Genomic DNA, 19,671 nt, shown 5'->3' on the forward strand with positions numbered 1-19,671 from the left:
CTCCTGGAACTCACAGTCCTTGTCTCAAGATGTGCTCGTTACTCCAGCCGCTATTGCGGCCCGTGGGTACAAAGTGCTGTGCTGCCGTGAGCAGTTCAGTAAGCATTACTGCACCTACATGGTGTCCCGTCCTTTAAACTCCCCCGTAGCTGGTGAATGTCCCAAAGTGCAGCACAAGCTATTAGCCCAGCAGTGTCTGGACGCGACTCAAGCATGCCGTGCCCAGGCAGGTATGCGTAAGTTATAGGCAGGCACAGGGCACATGGCTGAGCCCCTGGGGGCTGCTAGACACGACCAGGCTTTACTGCCTCTGTGTCCCTGGCCTTTGTCCTTGCTCCTGACCTCCTGCGCCTACCCTGGAACCAGACACTGCCCACGGGAGCAGGAACACGTTATCAGGGCTGATGGGAGGCAGGGGAGTCAGCAGTGGCCGCAAAGTGATCAGGCTCCATCGGTGATAATCTGCCTTAAATGGACCCTTCTGTGAGCAAAAACCTGCATTACATCATGCACCTGGAAATGAACTGAGCCTCCAAACTTGAGAAGTGGATGTGCAAGAAAACTGGAACAAAAGGGCAGATTTCTGTCTATAGCTGACAGATCATGGTGGAAATTTCTTTGGACATTTAATTTGGCCATGACGTTCAGAGCAGCTGGGCCGTGAGAGTCTTGACTGAAAATCACCCACCATGAGTCTGTCTCCCACAGGCCTTGAGGGGAGTAATATAGGAACCTGCTGAAGAGTTTTGCTTTCCCATGTAAACCCCAAGTCTCCCTTGCAAAGATCTAGAACTCAGGAGGACTGGGACAGGCTTAGCATCGTCTACGTCAGCAGTGACCCTTCCCTCCCAAAGGCAGGGGCTGCCTTGTCATTGGCTAAATTAGTGCCCAGTGCCCAGCATGTGCCAGGGCCTCAACATGTCCCCCTGTGGACATAGGGACCGAGGAGGGATTCTGCTGATAAAGCCCCACGGCCCAACTGCCACAGGAGTGAGACTTACCTGAATGTAGAAGTTTGTGAAGAGAATAATCAGAGAAATCATGTATCCAATTTGGAAATATAACCAACCGAGAGGGAAGGAACACGGCCAGACGACGCCGCAGCTGGTCTGCACGATGGTCAGCACGAATTGCAGCTGTGGGGGAGAGGGGCGCAGCTGAGCCATGCGGCGACTGCCTGCGGACGAGGGGCCATGCTGGACGGGCTGTCCACCCTGCACCCCCATTTGTGAACTGCCACCAACAGGAAGCACAGGCTAAATTTATCCCCAACTGTTATCCCTTTTTGTATTTGTCTTATATACATTCTCCCTCCCTTTCAAGCTACTTAAACCACCTTTCCTGAAATTCAGGGAATAGTTAACAATACTAGTTAACAATACTGTCTTGTATATTTGAAACTTGCTCAGAATAGATCTTAAAGTTCTCATGGCAAGAAAAAAAAAACAACCCTTTAACTATGTGAGGTGACAGATGTGTTAACTAAATTTCTTGTGGCAATCATTTCATAATATGTACATATTATCAAATTATGCTGTCCAGCTTAAACTTATGCAATGTCAGAGGTCAATTATGTCCCAATGAAGCTAAAGGCAAAAAGAAAATGCTTAAAAAAACCCCAAAAAACAAAACTCAAAACACACACATAAACTTCAGGGACACACAGTGCAGAGAAAGAAAAGCACGGTTTATTTATTTTTAATTAAAAACTTAAAAAAAATTTTTTAGGGAGGAAGGGTGTGGGAACCAGTGATTCACTGGAGAGTGTACCATCCCGCTGGACATGACCTGTCTCTTATCTGTCCCCTCTTGGTTTGGTGAAGGCTGACGAGTAGATTTAAACTCGTATCAAGATATAATGTAAAGCCCACAGAATATTTCTGATGAACAAATCTTGAAAAGCACGTGGAAGCACTTGGGAAAACCAGGCAAGGGCGTGGGAATAAAGCATGGCGGCTGGAGGGTGTGCCTTCAGGAGGGAGGACAGCAGAGGGCTGGGCTCTGCCCTGTGGGTTTGGGGCCCAGCTACCAGTGTTACTACATAATGAACAGTTTTCTTTCTTTCTCTTCTTCTCTTTTTTAAGGTAAGTACTCTAGGCTGAGTAATAGCTGGGAGTGCTGTTTAAAATATATCAAGGTAAACTGGGTGCAACCCTCTGCCTCAAAGAGCAGAGCTGATAGGAGATCAAACCTCTCAGTCTGTTCCTTCACACGAGGCTTCTACAGAGCTGTGGCTGCACGGTGTGTGTACGTGTCTCATGGCTTCCCCTCGCGTGCATGAGTCGGTTAAAGAACAAGCACCCTCACGGCAGGTGAGAAAAAATTAATAAGGACTGTGCAGCAGCTGGCAGCAAGTGATGATGAAGCGACAAACATATAAGGAGCTCTGATCTTCTCTGCTTTGTTTTCCAGGGTGTTATTTTTAAATATTGAAATATCACAATTGACTTGGAGGCATCTGAAGCAGCGTGGCTTCTTTAGAAAACTGTTAATACGGCAAGGCCAGGACTAAGCGTTTAATGCCAGTGATTTCTGGCCTGTCGCTTCAGTGTTCTCTTCGACAAAATGGGGATGACAACATGAAAGGCGGGTATTGGGACAATTCATGTAAAACTGCTTACACAGCATAAGTGTCCAACACAGTAACTCAACAAATGTCAATATTTATCATTAGTAGTAATAGTAGTAATGCTGAGTTTGTGGAAAAATTCACGAGGGGAGAGGAGTAGGGATCTATAATATTCTGACAACTAGGGACAGCTTAAGGAAAGGATGGTGAGAAATAACCACCAGGCGCAATCAGCTGCTGGGCGGCCCTGGCCGGGCAAAGCCTGGGAGGGCTCCGTGTGAAGCACCGCGAGGGCCATTCCCACCACAGGCGGGCCATCACACCAGGGCCGAGAGGTCCCCCGGCACCTGACTTAGCAAATGTCCTCGCTGCCCAACAAGCTACAAGCACCTTGGACTGATGTCCTTCTGAAACTCTTGGGAACATAGATAAAAGTTTTCACTTTGGATTTTGGATTGTAATTAGAAGACACACAGACAGACAGACACGTGTACATGTGCTCTGTGCACAAACTAAGAACAAAGGACTGAACTTGAAGTCAGAAAATTAGATTCTAGTCCTCGTTCTACAGCTCGACCAGCTGCATGGCCACAGGTACAGTTTTTTCATTGGTTAAAATTAAAATTCCCTGCTCTGCCCACTTCACCGAGTTTTAATTGGATCAAGTGAGAAAGGCTGGGAAAGGCGCACTATAGATGCTATTAAACAACAATAAAGCCAGAAAGGCAGCAAGAGCACCCCCAAGAAGAGCTCTGTGTACCCCCAGCAGCAAGTACGAGGTAAAGAGATCAAGGCACTCACCAGCTGTCCCTGAGTGATGTACTTCTTCCACCAGAGGTATGGACGCATGGAAGGGACGGAAGACAGACCATAGTATGAGTACATGAGGACGTGGATGAAGCTGTTAAGCGTGGCACCAAAATAAGCTGCAGGAACAGAGAGGATTTGCAGAGGAGGATGCATCAGTTGTCTATACATAACAGGCAAAATAAATAATAAATAAATAAAATCCAAGATTCTTTCTAAATCTGAAAGTCAGATGATTCTGAACAGGGGCTGGCAAACACCGCTGCAAACATCTATGCTACGTAGATGTAAGTCGGAATTCAGCTTCCACCAGGACAGACAGCCATGAGGATGCTTTCAGCCCAGGGCCAGCAGCAGCTTCCTGGTGGGCATCTAACACAGAAGCCAGGAAAGCACCTGACCCCTCCAACACCTGAAGGCTTGGCCACCAGAGCCTTACCCACTTCCAGAAGTGGCTGCTTTTCCATACAAGCCCAGGGCCTCACCCTGCCAGTTGAAGGCACAGGGAAGACAGCAATGGGTGCCGTGTTCAAAGCTGGCCATCTCCGTACATTGACACAGGTCTGGAGAGGCCTCTGAAGACCTCTCCCTAGGACAGCAGTACTGAGGCCACATACTTCTGCCAATGCAGCTCAGAATCTACTTCCTTAGAAATGAAAGACCTGCCTTTTATTACGATTTTTAATTTTCAGTAGGACCACCATTTCTTGTTTTAGACTTTCTGTCCTCCTCTCCCACCTCAGGCAACACACAAAGCCACTGGCTTTTCCACACGTGGCTGGAGGTGAACAAGGCTGGGGTCAGGGAATGAGTTTGTACTGCTGGCTGTGACAGTAACTGGCTGTGTGACCTTGGGCATGTCATATCCATTCTCCGTTTGTTTCTCAGGGGCCAGGTTAAAACCTGTCGTCCTGCGAGTTCTTTGAAAACACTCTCATTCTTAAAGCACTCTTCAAATGTAAGGAGGTGCTGTTTCTCTAACCCACAGCCATGAGGTGTGATGGTAAGAAACAGAAACACCAGAGAGGCAGCCCGTGGTCCGGACCTGCCCCAGCCCTTCTACCGACTCGGTTTTCTCTTCCACTGAAAGGGGCTGCGACCGGGAAGTCTGTCCTCTCACTGAAGCCCTGTGTGTAAGTCTTGGTGGGCCACGTGAATTAAGGGCAGCGCTATCCTACAGGGTGAAAATATGAGAACAGACTCACAGGTTCTCAAATTTGTCGGTGATGGATGGCAGGAATTTTGATTGGGCATTTGTGTGAACTCCCAAGCTGAACCTGAAGGTGACAACTTACTGATCTTTGACAACTGTGAGAGAGCTCAGACCACCCACATCCTGCTAAATACATTTCATGGGACGTGAGTGTCACAGTATTAGAATGTGTGGATTCCCTGACGCATGGCTTAGCTAAAGCTGTACTTCATAATTGGCCTTGTTCTCCGACAATGGTGCAACTCCATCTTCCTGACCTGTCTGTCAAACGTCTCCCAAACTGACAGAGAACATTGCCCTTGTTTCTTAATATGCCCCAGGCTGGGAATCTGTTATCTCCCTCGCCTTGCCAAAATCAGCACAGGACGTTCGCTGAACTAGAAAAAGATTTTGTCAGCTTACTGAGTGCATAGGTCACAGAAACTATCATTAGAAGCATCCTGGACAAAAAGTTCAATGCCTGACCTAGAAATCCACAGAAATGGCATCTTCTCTAAAAGCCTTAGTTTCAATTCAGCCTCTCTGCTCACGCCTGTCCCACATCCCCCCTCTCCATGAGACTTACAGTGGCCACAGGGGACCCAGTTCATCACGAACCACCAGATGTTCAGCATGGAGGCATGGTGGTAGACGTGCAGGACCGTGACCTGATGGTTGTTCTTACGTAGGATGAAGAAGAAGGTGTCCATGAATTCTATAAGTTTGGAGAAGTAGTACCACCAGAGGACACGGATAATCTAAGAGGAAAGAACACCAGTGTTTCTCTGAGCATCAACCTCGACATGTTCACTAACGCCCCAGAATCCCAGTGTTAGTGTGAAGACGCCCGAGCTCCCCGCTGGCCCCTGAAGCCCTTTGGCCATCAGGAGTGCTGGTCCCTCTGCAAGTAGCTTTAAACAAAGAGCATGACTTGGGGCCGGGAGAGGTTTGAAATGACAACAGGGAAGGTTTTGAAAGGACCACTGACAGACACCCTTTAAGACTCTAACAAAACAGGAGGCTCAAAGTTCAAAACCCTCAAGTTGGCCTGTTTCCTCAGAAGGAGCTTGCAGAGCCATCAGTGGAGAAAAGCCCCCTGAAAGGCACTTCTGATTTCAGGGGCTGGCACGGGGCAGGTGACAGGCCAGGAGGCAAAGAAGAAGAGGAATGGACTTTCAGTGTCAGGCAGGTGCTCCAAGGAAATGGCCGCCCTGCTGCGCTGCACGAGGACAGGTAGTCAGCCGAGGACGCTCCGAAGGATGAGTGCAGCGTTCAGGGCGTTGTCCTTGTGACCTCGTTCACATGAGTGATGCGTAAGCAGTGATAAATGTGTGCTTTTTGTCTCCCTGGAAACTGTAACCAGGACTCACTTTTGCAAAGAAAACTTTAGTTTTCATTTTACATCTTTTTTTGTTGTTTAAATTTCATATTATGTGCACATACTGCTTTTTAAAGATTCTTTTAAAAATGTCAACAGGAATGACCTGGGCAGTGAGGTTATGAGTCATTTTGTCTTTTGTGCAATTTCTTTATTAAAAAACCACTTAAAATGAAGAGACACAGTACCTTCATATCCGCTTCTCCTGCGCTGCGTGTGCCCTGACAGAAGAAGTTGTATTTGCCTTCCCATACTCCTGTCACTAACTGAAAACAAAACAAAAAAAGAAACAGGGAAAAAGCCTATTACCAATACTTATCAGAACCATATAACACTCTGATCAATGAAAGTTCATTAGTTTCAGAAGCACTGAAAATTGACCTTTGGTTGTGCAGAGGAACTCATTTTAGATGCAACATGGCTCCAGCAACAAAGGTGGCTGGGAAGTGTTGGACTCTCCAATTCTCTATGACTGTTACACTCTCAGCTGCCCAGAAAGCGGGATTGCCACCCAAAGATAAACATTACGCCCCCAGAAGGAGGTTAATGAATACGTGGAGTGTAAAAACTACCTGATGTTACCCGTTAACTCAGGAATGCACCTGTTCTTTCTGGTAGTCTCCGTGACTACCCACCACCTGATTTTACTATTAAACCCCTATAAAGAGAGACCTTACCCCGGGAGGGGTGTGGATTTTTCCTGGCATGAAAGTGCGGCTGCTCTGCCCCTATATGTCTGAGTTTCTCCCATTAAAGCTCTGATGAATTTGTACAAGGCTATGTGTCAGTTCTTCAGAATTGATCTTGAATTTAGACTTTTGTGGCTTTCCTCTAAAAAAAAAAAACACCATGATAGGAGAATGTGAATAAATTTAAGTCGAAACAATTTGAGCCTCACTTTCATGAGGGATGGACCTGGGGTCACTCCAGGCTGCAGTTTTCAGAGATGCTTCTTTACTGAGCTGACTTCCTCCAGAATCCTCAATTCCTGAGGCCATTGCAAGTGGCTCCCAGTCCTGCTGCCAGTGGCTTCAGGATAGATCACCAGCAGGCTTTCCCTCGGCCATAGTTTCTCAAACTTGGGTAGAGCACCAGACTCACCTCAGGGCACATTACATCACAGACAGGAGTTTCTGACCCAGCAGCAGGCTGCCTAGGGTGGGAGTCCTAACAATTCCTATTTCTAAAAAGGGCCCACACTCAGAAACCACTGCTGCAAGCCTTGCTATAATTTAGTCCAGCATCATCATTTTCACTGTTTCCTGTTGCTGTATCATCCCCTGGATCCACGAAATAGACCTCTGCAGTCTGAGGAGCCTGCACCCATGCCTCAGAATTCACCTGCAGCAGAGTAGGCACTGTGGTGTCACAGAAAGGACCCCAGAATCAGGGTGCAAGCTCTAGGTTATGAACCTGCAGTATCAGCAGCTCACAGTGGGGCCTGTTTCCTCATGTGCACTCAACAGGATGCCTGGCCTAGACGAGATGCAGAGCCCGTTCTGACAGAGGGAAGGTTTGATTTGACCGCCCTGTGCATGCCCACTGTCTATGCTCTAGTCAAACACCTTCAAGATGTCATTCTTTATCCATGTAAACTGTAGCTCGCCGTTCCCCCCCGAAACCTAGGGAAACCTTGAATTTTCGTGGTGATGGTCCCTCTGGTGACCAATTGGCACTAGGTGGGGAGAAATCTGAGGAGGCCCACCTTGTGCCTGATCTCATCCTGGTATCCAACCCAAGGACTGGCCCTGGTTCTCAAAGCGTGCTCCCCAGTGCCGATGCATTAGCATCACATGGGAACTTACAAGATAAGCAAATTCTTCAGGCCACCCCAGACCTTCAGACTGAAAACTCTGGGGGTGGGCCATCAAGGCAGGGTCTCCGAGTCCTGGATCACAGATCCTTTGAGAATCTAATGCTGTGGTTTACACAGTGTGATCCCGACCCAGTAGCATCAGCATCACCCAGAAATTTGTTAGAATACGAAATCGTGAGTCCTACCCTATACCTACTGAGTTAGAAATCTCTGGGTGTCAGACCAGTGGTACAGTAACAAGCTGCTGTGTGGTAATAGGCTGGTTGCTTTCCAGGTGATTTGATGCTGTCACAGTTGGGAGAATCACTAGCTTCTCCATGTGGTTCCCATTCTAACTGTATTAACAGGATCGTCTGGGGAGCCTTTAAAAATTGCTAATGCCTGGCCTCCCCCCAGACCATTAAACCAGAAATTTGAGGAGCCTTTTACAAAGCTCTCAAGGTAATTCTGATGTGTAACTAGGAGGGAAAGCTACTGGTTTCAAGCTCCTTTCCTTCAGGTAAGAAATGATTTGCCTACCAGTTGCCTTCAGAAAGATATACCTGAGAACAAAGGGCCCCAGAGCGTCCCCCACGTCCCTGCCCTTGAACAGAGTTTATCTGGGTGAGCAGCACAGACACCCTCAGGGAACAAAGGATTACAAGGGTGTAAAGACACGGTCAAACCTCCACCCAGCCTGACCTCAGAAATAAATATCCTGGCAGTGGGTATAGCTACTGAATACTCTATACCCTGCTTGGAATTGGATTGTTCTATCAACTTCTGTTTTGTTGTTTCCATCTACTTTGTCATCTTCTAGACATAAAAAAGCATTAAGTTGGTTTTTGTGGCCAAAGATCAGCACAGGGATTCAGAGTGCACCTGAGGGGAGGCATCCTTCTGTGATGAAAAACACCTGGGATTAGGAAGCAGAGGATGGGTGCTGAGGATAGTCAGGCAACCTTCTCCATCTAGGCAGCCTAGGACCTGTTTTTATTGTAAAAGACGAGGGTGGGCCCTAGTCGGGTGGCTCAATTGGCTGGAGCATCATGCCACAGCCACACGCATCACACCAAAAGGCTGCAGGTTGGATTTCTGTTCAAGGCACACACCTAGGCTGCAGACCTGATCCCTGGTCTGTGTGTGTACAGGAGGAAACTGATAGGTATTTCTTTTTTCTCTCTTTCTTTTCTCTCCTCCCCTCTCTCTCCTTCCCTCCCCTTTCCTCTCTCTAAAATCAATACACATATTCTCAGGTAAGGATTAAAAATGAGGTTGGATTAAATATCTCTAAAGGTTCTGTTCTAATTTTCTACAATGTCTCTGTTGAGATCTCCTGATCCAATCTTTGAAAGACCAGAACCCAAAAGACAATTTATGAGAAGGTATATTATCTTTTTGGTCTTATACAACCCTCTAAAGTTATGGCCAGATAAAAATGCCATGTGCAGACCTATAAGAAGTTCCAGGAATCAAGATAAAATGCCTGATTCCAAAGTGCAGTTGGGAGAAGTCCTACAAGGAAGGATACAAAGTAGAAGCCACAATGAAGTTGGGGAATGAGCTGGTCCCACACCCATGTGGAGCAGATAAAAATCAGGAGGGTTATCTTGGTGGCAGAGGTCCCCTCTTGAGGAACAAGGGGTCCTAGCCCCACACCAGGTCCCCCAACCCAGGGTTCCAGTGCTAGGAAGAGAAGTCCCTATAACTTCTGGCTATAAAGCCAGCAGGGATTGTGGCTGAGAGAGACAGAGGTCTTCTAGAGTCCCAGGCAGTTCCTCTTTAAGGGTCTGCACATGGACTTAACTCACTCACTCAGAGCTCCAGCACAGGGACAGCAACTCAAAAGGCATCAGGGCGAGAGCTGGAGGGGCAACTTTCTGCCAGGCGGGAGTGCTAGCAGAGGCCACTGTTCCTTTGGTAAGACCTCCCCTGAAAGAGCTACCAGGTGGGCCCCATATCTGAGACTCCATCAGCCTGGCTCGCACTGTTCACCCCACCCTGATGATTCCTTGAGACCCCTCCCCACCCAAGTGGTTTCCAGTGGCTTTTCCATATGAACAGCCTGTCCTAGCTCATGTTTCAGACTTTCCTACAATCTCTCAAACAAGCAGCATCTGGCTTCAGTGCACCCCATACTACTAAGAGGCCCCAGGACCAGCACACAAAGGGAGCCAACCTTTGTCACAGCTTGGCCTCTACTGGGCACCTCTAAGTCCAGCACAAGTAGCAGCCACCTGAAGGGCATTTTGTAGCTCATGCCACATGGCCCTGGGTAGAACATAGCGAGCAGCTGACCCTGGCCTGTACCACCCAGAGGTCCCCAAGCCAGTGTGCCCAGTGGACAGCTATAGACCACGTTCAAGAGCCAACCCAACCACCTCCACAAGCAACACACTTAAGGTGCTGACTCAGTAGGCACCAGACCCCACTGAAATAGGTCCTGCTCCGTGGGGTGGGCCCCGGCACAGCTAAGCCTCCACAGTGGTCACAATCAGTCCTGGCAGCCAATCAGCCGGAGTAAATCCCTCCCACTGACGTGCCAACAGCAATCAAGGCTCAACTACAACAGAAGAGTATACACAACCCACATGGGGAAGGAGCACCTGGGACGCCCAGCTTGGGGGAATGGGGAGGCTGTGCCACTGGATCCCACAGGACACCTTCTACATAAGGCCACTCTTCCAACCCCAGAAGACACAGCAGCATTACCTAATATACAGAAACATACACAAGGAGGATGCCAAAATGAGGAGACAAAGAAACACGTCCCAAATGAAAGAACAGGACAAAATTCCAGAAAAACAAACAAAATGGAGGCAAACACTCTACCAGATGCAGAACTGAAAACACTACTTATAAGGATGCTCAATGAACTCTGGGGAAGAGTAGATGAACTTAGAACTTTAACAAAGAGGAGAAACAAAAACAGAACTAGAAAACATAAAAAAGAATAAGTCAAAAATGCAAAATACATTACAAGGCATCAACAGTGGCGCAGACGAAGCAGAGGATCAAATCATCTTCCCAATCAAATCAGAGATTGGGAAGATAAGGAAGCAGAAAACACCAAATCAGAACAGCAAAAAGAAAAAAAAATCCAAAAAAGTGAGGATAGTGTAAGGAACCTCTGGGACAACTTCAAGTGTACCAACGTTTGCATCATACAGGCGCCTAGCAGGAAGCTCCCATAAGACTCAGCTGATTTCTCAACAGAAACTTTGCAGGCCAGAAGGCAGTGGCTAGAAATATTCAAAGTGACAAAAAAGGAAGTACCTACAACCAAGACTGCTCTACCCAGCACAGCTATCATTAGAATCGAAGGGCAAATAAAGAGCTCCCCAGACAAGAAAAAGCTAAAGGAGTTCATCACTACCAAATAGGTATTATATGAAATGTCTTCTTTAAAAAGAATCAAAGGGGAAAAAAGATCAAATATGAATTATAAAATGCCCATAAATACATATCTATCAACAACTGAATCTAAAAAACAAGTAGAACAGATACAGACTCATAGATACAGATATTATGATGGCTGCCAGATGAGAGGGGTGTAAGGAGCTTGTGAAAAAGGTGAAGGCATTAAGGAGTACAGATTGGTAGTTAGTTACACAGTAGTCACAGGGATGTAAAGTACAGCATAAGGAATATAGTCAATAATATTGTAATAACTATGGTGTCAGATGGGTATGGGATTATCAGGATAATCACTAAGTTATATAATGTCTAATCACTGGATTGTACACCTGAAACTCATTTAATATTACACGTCAACTGTAATTTAAAAATAAAATTATGTAAAGTAAAAGAAAAACAAGCAAAAACAAAGTGCGGCTGGGGGTTGGGGCTGCTGGCCTGTGGGTCCTCCGGAGACTGGAGGCAGAGAGGAGGAACAGATGAATTATCTTCTGCGGCTGGAGGGGACAGAATGGGAGCTGCTGGTTCTTGATGAAATTTTCACAGGACTACCGCAAGTAAGAAAAAGGACAACACAGCAATGTTTTCATAAAGATAAATTTGTACAATTTAAAATATACCTGTATTTAAGATAGCCATACTTGGCAAAATGAAAAATTTGCTAACATGATTGTTCTTGTGTTTGTGTTCAATTTTATCACCTTGTGAATCTAAAATTCTCAGACCTACCATCATTGTTTTCCAGCTCCTCTTTGGGTTTATGGTATCCTAACATACCCTGGGTTAGTGCTTTTGCCAATTCTAGAGCAAATGACTGATGTGTGCATGCATGTGCAGCGGTATGGATGACTGAGTTCACCAATGTCTACTTTAGCAGGGGTGAGGAAAAGCTAGGGACCTCTCTGGGGAAGAAGATGATAGATCTTCCCCATGATCCCACAGATACCCCAACCTCAAGGGTGGGCAGAAATCAAGGGGTCTATTACCTCGAGCAAAAAGGTACCCTCTGACACATGCCTTCTTTCTTTTAAAATGTCTTTCAGAAGGAATCCAGGTGGGATTGCCTCAACTCGTAAATGAATTAACCTAAAATTCCATTTGCCTTTCCCCATAAATGACGACAAAACAAAACAAAACAAACACAACTCTGTCTAAAACACCTGGCTTTGGAGCCTAAGGAACTCAAACCTAGGTTTGGGGTGGTGAACTTCCCAATACTGAGCATAAAGGGAGCACAGGGCTGTCCTACTGCCCAGAGCCCACTGTGCAGCCTCCTCAGAGGCTCCTGCAAGAGCTCTGCCAAGCTTCACTGCAACCCCTGATCCATAGCTGCTGCCACTCAGCACTTCTGAGGCCTCAGTGCCTCTGAAACCACAGAATTGTGGTGTAAAACTCTCCAGTGAGTCATCATAGACTTCAGAATGAAATGCTAAGTCCTAGGCATAGTATTCAGATACACACATTCTTCCACAACGTTCTTCGAAGAGGATCCTTCTTCCCCTGCCAACAGCACACTGAACCCACTTTCGTTCTCCAAGCCTGCCTTTCCTTCACCAAAAGAGCGAGGCTTGGGAGCTAGACAGAACAAGGTTAAACCCTGGCTTCCAAACTATGTTTAGCTGGTTGGCAAGGGCAGGGTATTTCATCTCTTTAGGCCTATTTCCTCACTTCTTCAAATACTCCGACCTCTGATGTTAAGGAGATGAGGCGAATAATGCTTCTCTTATCCAACCTGGAATGCAGGATAAGCAAAATAAACATAAGCAATGACCATTCCTTTCTTCCTTTCAACTGGAATGCTCTCTGCAACCATGTAGCCCCATCTCCAGCTCTTAAAATCCTATCTACACTTCAAAGTTCAGCTAAACTTCTGTTTTCTTCATGACTGCTCCCTTGAGGGCTCCAGCCTGAAGTCCATTCTCTTCCCTCCAAGCTCATGCTTCCTGTGTGTCTTGTACTTATTTGCTCCTGTGCTCCCTTCAAGCCCTTTGTTAATGGGTCTACTTAAAGCTCCTCTGGGAGCTCTTGGAGGTGGTGACAGTAGCTCCTGCATCCACAGAACCCAGCCCAGGCACTTGTGCACACAGGGGTGCTGAACAAATATTTGCTGAACTAACGACGAAGAGTTCAAGGTGCTGCTTTTGTCCCCCAGATCCAGGCCTAATGGTTTATTTGCAGGGGAAAAAAGGTTTTGTTTCTACTTTGCAAGTGGAGGAATTGAAAGACAAGAAAGTCTTTTAATGAGGCTCGAACGTGATGACATTCATCTGAACTGTTCACAAGATGAAAACCAGTGCTCATGAAATATACTGGTGATATGGACAGTTCAATTCTTCAATATCCCTGGCTTTAGACTAAGTTAACACACTAGGACCAACACCTGAGTTTAACTGTATCCATCTATGAGTCTCAGAGCAATCCTCCATAAAGTGGGCCAGTATCAGGGTCCTGCCTCTCCATTTCCCTGGAATTTTATGTTTTAAAACTCTTTGGTGAGCCCTGGCTGGTGTGGCTTAGTGGACTAAGTGCTGGCTTGTGAACCAAAAGGTCGCCAGTTCGATTCCCAGACTGGGTTGCGGGCCATGTCCTTGGTTAAGGGCGTAGAGGCAGCCAATCAATGTTTTCTCTCACACCAGTGTTTCTCTCCTTCCCTTCCCCTCTCTCTAAAAATAAATAAATAAAATCTTTCCCTCCAGGCCCATGAGGAGACAGTGCTCTAGTGAAAGGCACCGCAGCCACTATTTCCCTCCAAGGCTCAGACCTGACTTCTTTCTCAAGAAGCTGCTCCAGTCAGTTCCTGAAAATCCACCGCAGGGGGCAAGGGCCCAGGAGGCTGGACAGACTGGACAAAGGTAAGGCACTGAGAGGAAGGGCTTCTGGGGACCAGCTCCAAAGAGGGCAGGACTGTACTTCCATGAAAAAGCAGGCCGCGGTGAACAGCTCCCCGGACACCACTGAGTACTGCGAAGGAGCATTGTTTACCCTACCTGGCTTTTTCCAAGTAATCAAGATATAAACAGCAAAACTGTAAACCATATGTGCTTTGTCCTTTCTTGGAGTAAAGCAAACTTGAATCATTCCAGAAGCATGTGAAGAGCTATAATTAAAGCCAAGTGAGAAGCTTTCTTCTCTCCTTATAAGACAAATTTGATAACCAAAGGTGGTTTCATGCACCTTCTCATTTAAATGAAAGTTAGGCAAGCACCACTGCTGGGTCTGGGATGATGCGGTTCATGGAGTGAGCCATTCCAAATGCTGAGGGTTGACTCTTCTCATCTAACACAAACTTCAACCACAAATGAGGTATAACCTTTAGCATGATATCCATCTCTATGGTACATTCTGGAATGCTACCAAAGCAGCTCAAGAACAAGGTCATTTAAAATACTTAAAAAATAAGGAGAAAAATGTCATTCTGAGTGGCCCTATCAGTCATTCACTCCAACATCCAAGGGGTCAGAGTAACAAGATAACCCCTTTAGTAGACATTTCTTAGCAACACCACCAAAAGTGTGTGTGGGGAGTTGACATTTTCCCAGTGTATACATTTTAGACCTGGTAGAAGCTCATGTTTCCAATAAGGAAACAGACGAGACATTATATCGGTGACCTGAAGTCATACAGCTTCCTGGAGGCACTGCTGGGACTAGTACCCAGGAGTCCCTACTCTCAGTAAAAATACAATTTCAAATGGCAGTTCCTAGCTCCCTGGATCTTCTTTGTGTTTTTGAATCCTTAGTAAGAGCACGGTGGGAATACTTTACCCATGAAGAATTATGTGGAAAAGAAGCTCTATTAGATGCATCTTTATCTTCAGCAGATGCTTCGTTTAAAATGAACTACTAGCTACTACAAAATTAAATGTACCTATCCCGTCTAGGGTTTAGCTGGCCAATTCAGCAGGGCCATTATGGAAGAGGGTCAGGTCAAAGCATGTGGTATTAAATCGCAAATCTTTCATGTCCAGAGCATAAGGAAGCTCATTAAGATAATTTTATACCCATGACCTCCAAAAGTGTTTCCCCCGCTTATGGCCACGGGGTTGCAGCTGAATGGAATACTCTTGATTCAGTCATAAGGACCAGCTCTGTACACTAGAGAATTCTTTAGAACAAAGCACAAAGAAACAGCTTGTCCTCATTCCAGCCTGAAGCAGGTATGTTTGGCATTTCTCCCTGAAGTCCAGGCCCGCCCTCTTATGCTGGCAGTCCTTTTCTCTCTGTTCAGGCATCCTGAGAAGTGATTTCAGGTAGATCGCTCCCCCACACCAGGTAAGAAGTATTCATTTTATATTCCATGGGGATGTTAGTAGCTGGGGAGAGAAAAACCTCGAGCTAAGACTTAGCATTTTGAGGCCGTGCTGCCCAATAGTTTGGAGCAAAGACTTGGATCCCAGGTCTACCCCAGCACTTTCTCTCTGCTGGAAAGGGACAATAACAGTGTGATGAACATTAAATGAGCTGGCCTAGGACCTGGCATAAGGCAGGCACTATATTTGCCTTTGCTGCGATTCTAGCCAAATGCTAGCATCTTCTGCTTCTAATGCCTGAAGGCCCATGACTAGGTCTGAAGTGGTGTTGCTCCTACTGTGTACAGAAGCCCAGCCAGAGCATCCTTTACGTGGAGAAGTCTCCAACCTACCAACTGACTCTGGCTTTGCAGCCTAAGTCTGCTTTAGTTGTGAAGTTGCAGAGTGACATGCGCCTTGTGACACCAGCTGCAAAGCCGTGTTACTGAAGGTCTACAGGGTCAGTTTAGAGGAGTCAGGCCAGGCTTTGGAACAACCCCAAAGCTGCCTCTCTACTGGAAGCAATCCTCTCCTCTTCCCCTGGGCGGGAGGGATGAAAAGAAGGCCGCCTGGGACACATCCTTCTCTCCATTCACCCCACTGGGCAGCACTGCCTCAGGGCAGTGCCAGATAAACTGAGGGGCAAGTAACAGTGGAGTGCTGCTGCGCCTGCGCTTCTTTCTGAGCAAGGAATTTCAGTAGTAAGGGAATAAAAAGTGAGAAGTATTTTAGGTAATGGTCGGGCCTTAGGAACAGTAATCGCACCAGGTGTTTCAACTTTTCTGCACCTCTCTTAAATGGGAAAAAGCAGAATACTGACTTTTTCAAAGTATTTTGGCAAATAATATTTCTGTAAAACTCAATCAGTTGCAAGATCTTTTAAGTGTTTTTCCAAATCTCATTTTCCCACAATAACAAACCTATTTTAGGAAAGCCTAAAGGGAAAGAAAAACAAGACAGTTTAGAATATAATGTTTCCAAAGCAACTGCTCTGTGGTCCTATATCAAGGACGTTCAAAGCCAGAGCCCCGGGAGCTCGGGGATGAAGTGCCTGTCAGGCACCTGGGGAGGTGCTCCAACAGCACCGGCCCCACAGTCACAGAGAGGTGGGGAAGCGCAAGCAAAACACCCATCCCGTCTAATACTCAGTTTCTTTCATCTTTCCAGTAATGCAGCATCAGGAACCTTCAAAATAAGTTTAAAAAATATTGATTTCTGGTTCTGGCAACACAGCAAATTGAACAAAGGCAGGACCAGCTCTCCCATGATTGACACAAACACAGAAACGCTACATAAATCACACCAACACAACTCCAACATCACGATGCTTAGTTATAAGGTAAGGTTTCCCCCACCCCCAAAAAATATCTTGAAAAGAGGAAGTTAGTTCACATTCAAGTCCTTCTAAATCTTTCTTTTATTTGCGGAAGCCACATTTACCTGAGATGACCCTAGAGATACTACTTTGGGATGCTTAACAGGACACCTGATAAACTGTTCTCTTTTTTGTTTTTAAAAAGCTAAATACATTTAATATAGATTCATAATTATTCCCAGAGGCATGAACTCCCAAATGTTGCTGAAAGAAAGCTTTTTAAAGAATATTTTAAAAGCAATATAGTAAATAAATGGTTAAGTTTGGAGATCACTGTCATTCTATCATGGAGGAGAAAAGCAGTCTTTCATGTTACAGAATGAAAAAAGAATGAGCAGTGAACATTTAGAAATAAGCTAGCCGTTGAAACTAAAAATAAATGAAATGGAAGACCAGATTAGACAACTCAGTATGAGTGAATTAGAAGAATGAAGAGCAAAGATACAGAGCTGCAACAAATGCAAGAGACAGAGGATACTTGGAGCCCAAGAATGTCCAACACACGTCTAACAGGAACTCTGGGAGGCAATGGAGATGGAGGAGAAAAGGCTCCAGTCAAGGAGATGATGCCAAGTTCCTTCTCAAATTAATAAAGCATACCAATTCTCAGATTTCAGGCATGCAAGCCATGAATGAGATAAATAAAAATAAATGACTAGGCACACTATTTTATTTTTAGATGTAATTTAAAAATACCTGGAAAGAAAAAGATTACCTACAAATGAACAATGAGACTGCAACATACTTCTTTAGAATAAATCTGGGGACTTCCGGCAAGATGGAGGAATAGGTGGATGCACCGTACCTCCTTGCACAATCAAGATTAGAACAACAATAATTTACAGACAGAATAACACCCAGAACTGACAGAGGATTTATCTGAATGGAAGTCGGACAGCCAAGAAGTTGAAGTAGACCCGTACATCCAGACTGGTAGGAGAAGACGAGCCGAGCGGGCGTGGGGCTGGCACCGGTCGGCGGTGCGTGGAGGGCGGGGAAAATTCGGTGCGAAATCGGCGCGACAGCCATCCGGGGCACAAGAACGCAGTGGTGATCCCTGAGTACGCAAGCTGCAGCTGGCGGACCCAGTGAGGCAGCGATTGTGGACCAGGGCAGAGCTCGCAGCCCAGGATCCCAGAGAAGGGTCTGAGCCCAGGAGAAGGGAACTACCGCCATTGTTCCCTTCCGCCCCCGCTCCCACCCCCGCCCCCACATTTAACGTCACAATCTAGCGACCGGGGTGCCCAGCCCCGGTGAACACCTAAGGCTCCGACCCCCACCGTAACAAGAGCGACCAGACCAGAAAAAAAAAAGGAGAGACAGGGAAAGACATGTTTCCAACAGAACAGATCAGTCCCCCAGGACTCATCCTTTTCAGCGATCAAGAAATAGCCAATCTATCAGATGCACAGTTCAAAACACTGGTGATCAGAAAGCTCACAGAACTGGTTGATTTGGAGAGCAAATTAGATGAAAGGATGCAGGTTACCATAAAAGAGATGCAGGAAGATACGCGGAGGAGAGCCAATAGTGAAAGGAAGGAATCTGAGTCTCAAAACAATACAGTGGACCAGAAGGAAGATAGAATCAACCAAGCAGGAAAGCATGATGAAATAAGAATTCAAAAAAATGAGGAAAAGATTAAGAGCATCCAGGACACCTTTAAACGTTCCAACATCCGAATTATAGGAGTACCAGAATGGGAAGGGAAAAGCAACAAATTGAGCACGTATCTGAACAAATAATAAAGGAGAACTTCCCCACTCTGGCAAAGGGAACAGTCTTCCAAGAAATCCAAGAAGCTCAGAGAGCCCCAAAGAAGTTGGACCCAAGAAGAAACACATCAAGGCACATCATAATTACATTAGCCAAGGTAACAACGAAGGAGAGAATCCTAGAAGCAGCAAGAGATAAGGGGACAGTAACCTACAAAGGAGTTCCCATCAGACTGTCAGCTGATATCTCCAAAGAGACCTTGGAGGCAAGAAGGGGCTGGAAAGAAATATTCCAAGTCATGAAAGACAAGGACCTACATCCCAGATTGCTCTATCCAGCAAAGCTCTCATTTAGAATGGGAGGGCAGATAAAGTGCTTCTCAGATAAGGTCAAGTTAAAGGAGTTCATCATCACCAAGCCCTTATTTTATGAAATGCTAAAGGGACTTATCTAAGAAAAGAAGATAAAGAAAAGACATGTATAGTAAAAGGACAGCAAACTCACAATTATTAACAACCACACCTAAAGCAAAACCAAAAGAAACTAAGTAAACAACTAGAACAGGAACAGAACCACAGAAATGGAGGGTTAGCAGCAGAGGGGTGGGAAGAGGAGAGAGGGGGAAAAGGTATAGAGAATAAGTAGCATAGAATGTAGGTTGAATATAGATAGGGGGAGGGCAAGAATAGTACGGGAAATGTAGAAGCTAAAGAACTCATAAGTATGACACATGGACATGAACTAAAGGGGGGGAATGTGAGTGGGAGAGGGGGTACAGGGTGGAGGGGAGAGAAGGGGGGAAATGGGACAACTGTAATAGCATAATCAATAAAATATATTTTAAAAAAGAATAAATCTAGGTGCTGAGAAAAAAGAACTGTTAATGTAGAATCTACACCCTGCTAAAATACTATTCGAGCATAAAGACAAATGAAATTATATCAGACAGGGAGTTATAGAATTTATCCTTCAGAGAAAAGAACCACTTCAGAAGAAAACTGAACCTGCAAGGAAAGAATGGATTTCACAAATCAAGAGAGAAAAACAATCACTAAGTATTGATTGTGATAAAGATGACAATTCAGGACCTTAGGAAGAGGTGGAACCAAAACACTTGCTGACAATAACATGGAG

The 19,671-nt window shown here is 45.8% G+C and overlaps 1 protein-coding gene across 1 annotated transcript in view; it reads right to left on the minus strand.

The window, feature by feature from the left end:
• Positions 1–19,671, minus strand: part of ELOVL5 (ELOVL fatty acid elongase 5) — a 77,559-nt gene that overhangs the window by 2,208 nt on the left and 55,680 nt on the right. The window contains exons 4-7 of the mRNA XM_028509215.2: positions 6,135–6,212; positions 5,155–5,326; positions 3,371–3,495; positions 1,002–1,136 (exon numbers count right to left, since the gene is read on the minus strand). Of these exons, the coding sequence (XP_028365016.1) occupies positions 1,002–1,136; positions 3,371–3,495; positions 5,155–5,326; positions 6,135–6,212 (510 nt within the window). The remainder of the gene's footprint in view (positions 1–1,001; positions 1,137–3,370; positions 3,496–5,154; positions 5,327–6,134; positions 6,213–19,671) is intronic.

The sequence above is a fragment of the Phyllostomus discolor genome, chromosome 4 (assembly GCF_004126475.2).
Source record: "Phyllostomus discolor isolate MPI-MPIP mPhyDis1 chromosome 4, mPhyDis1.pri.v3, whole genome shotgun sequence".
Taxonomy (NCBI): domain Eukaryota; kingdom Metazoa; phylum Chordata; class Mammalia; order Chiroptera; family Phyllostomidae; genus Phyllostomus; species Phyllostomus discolor.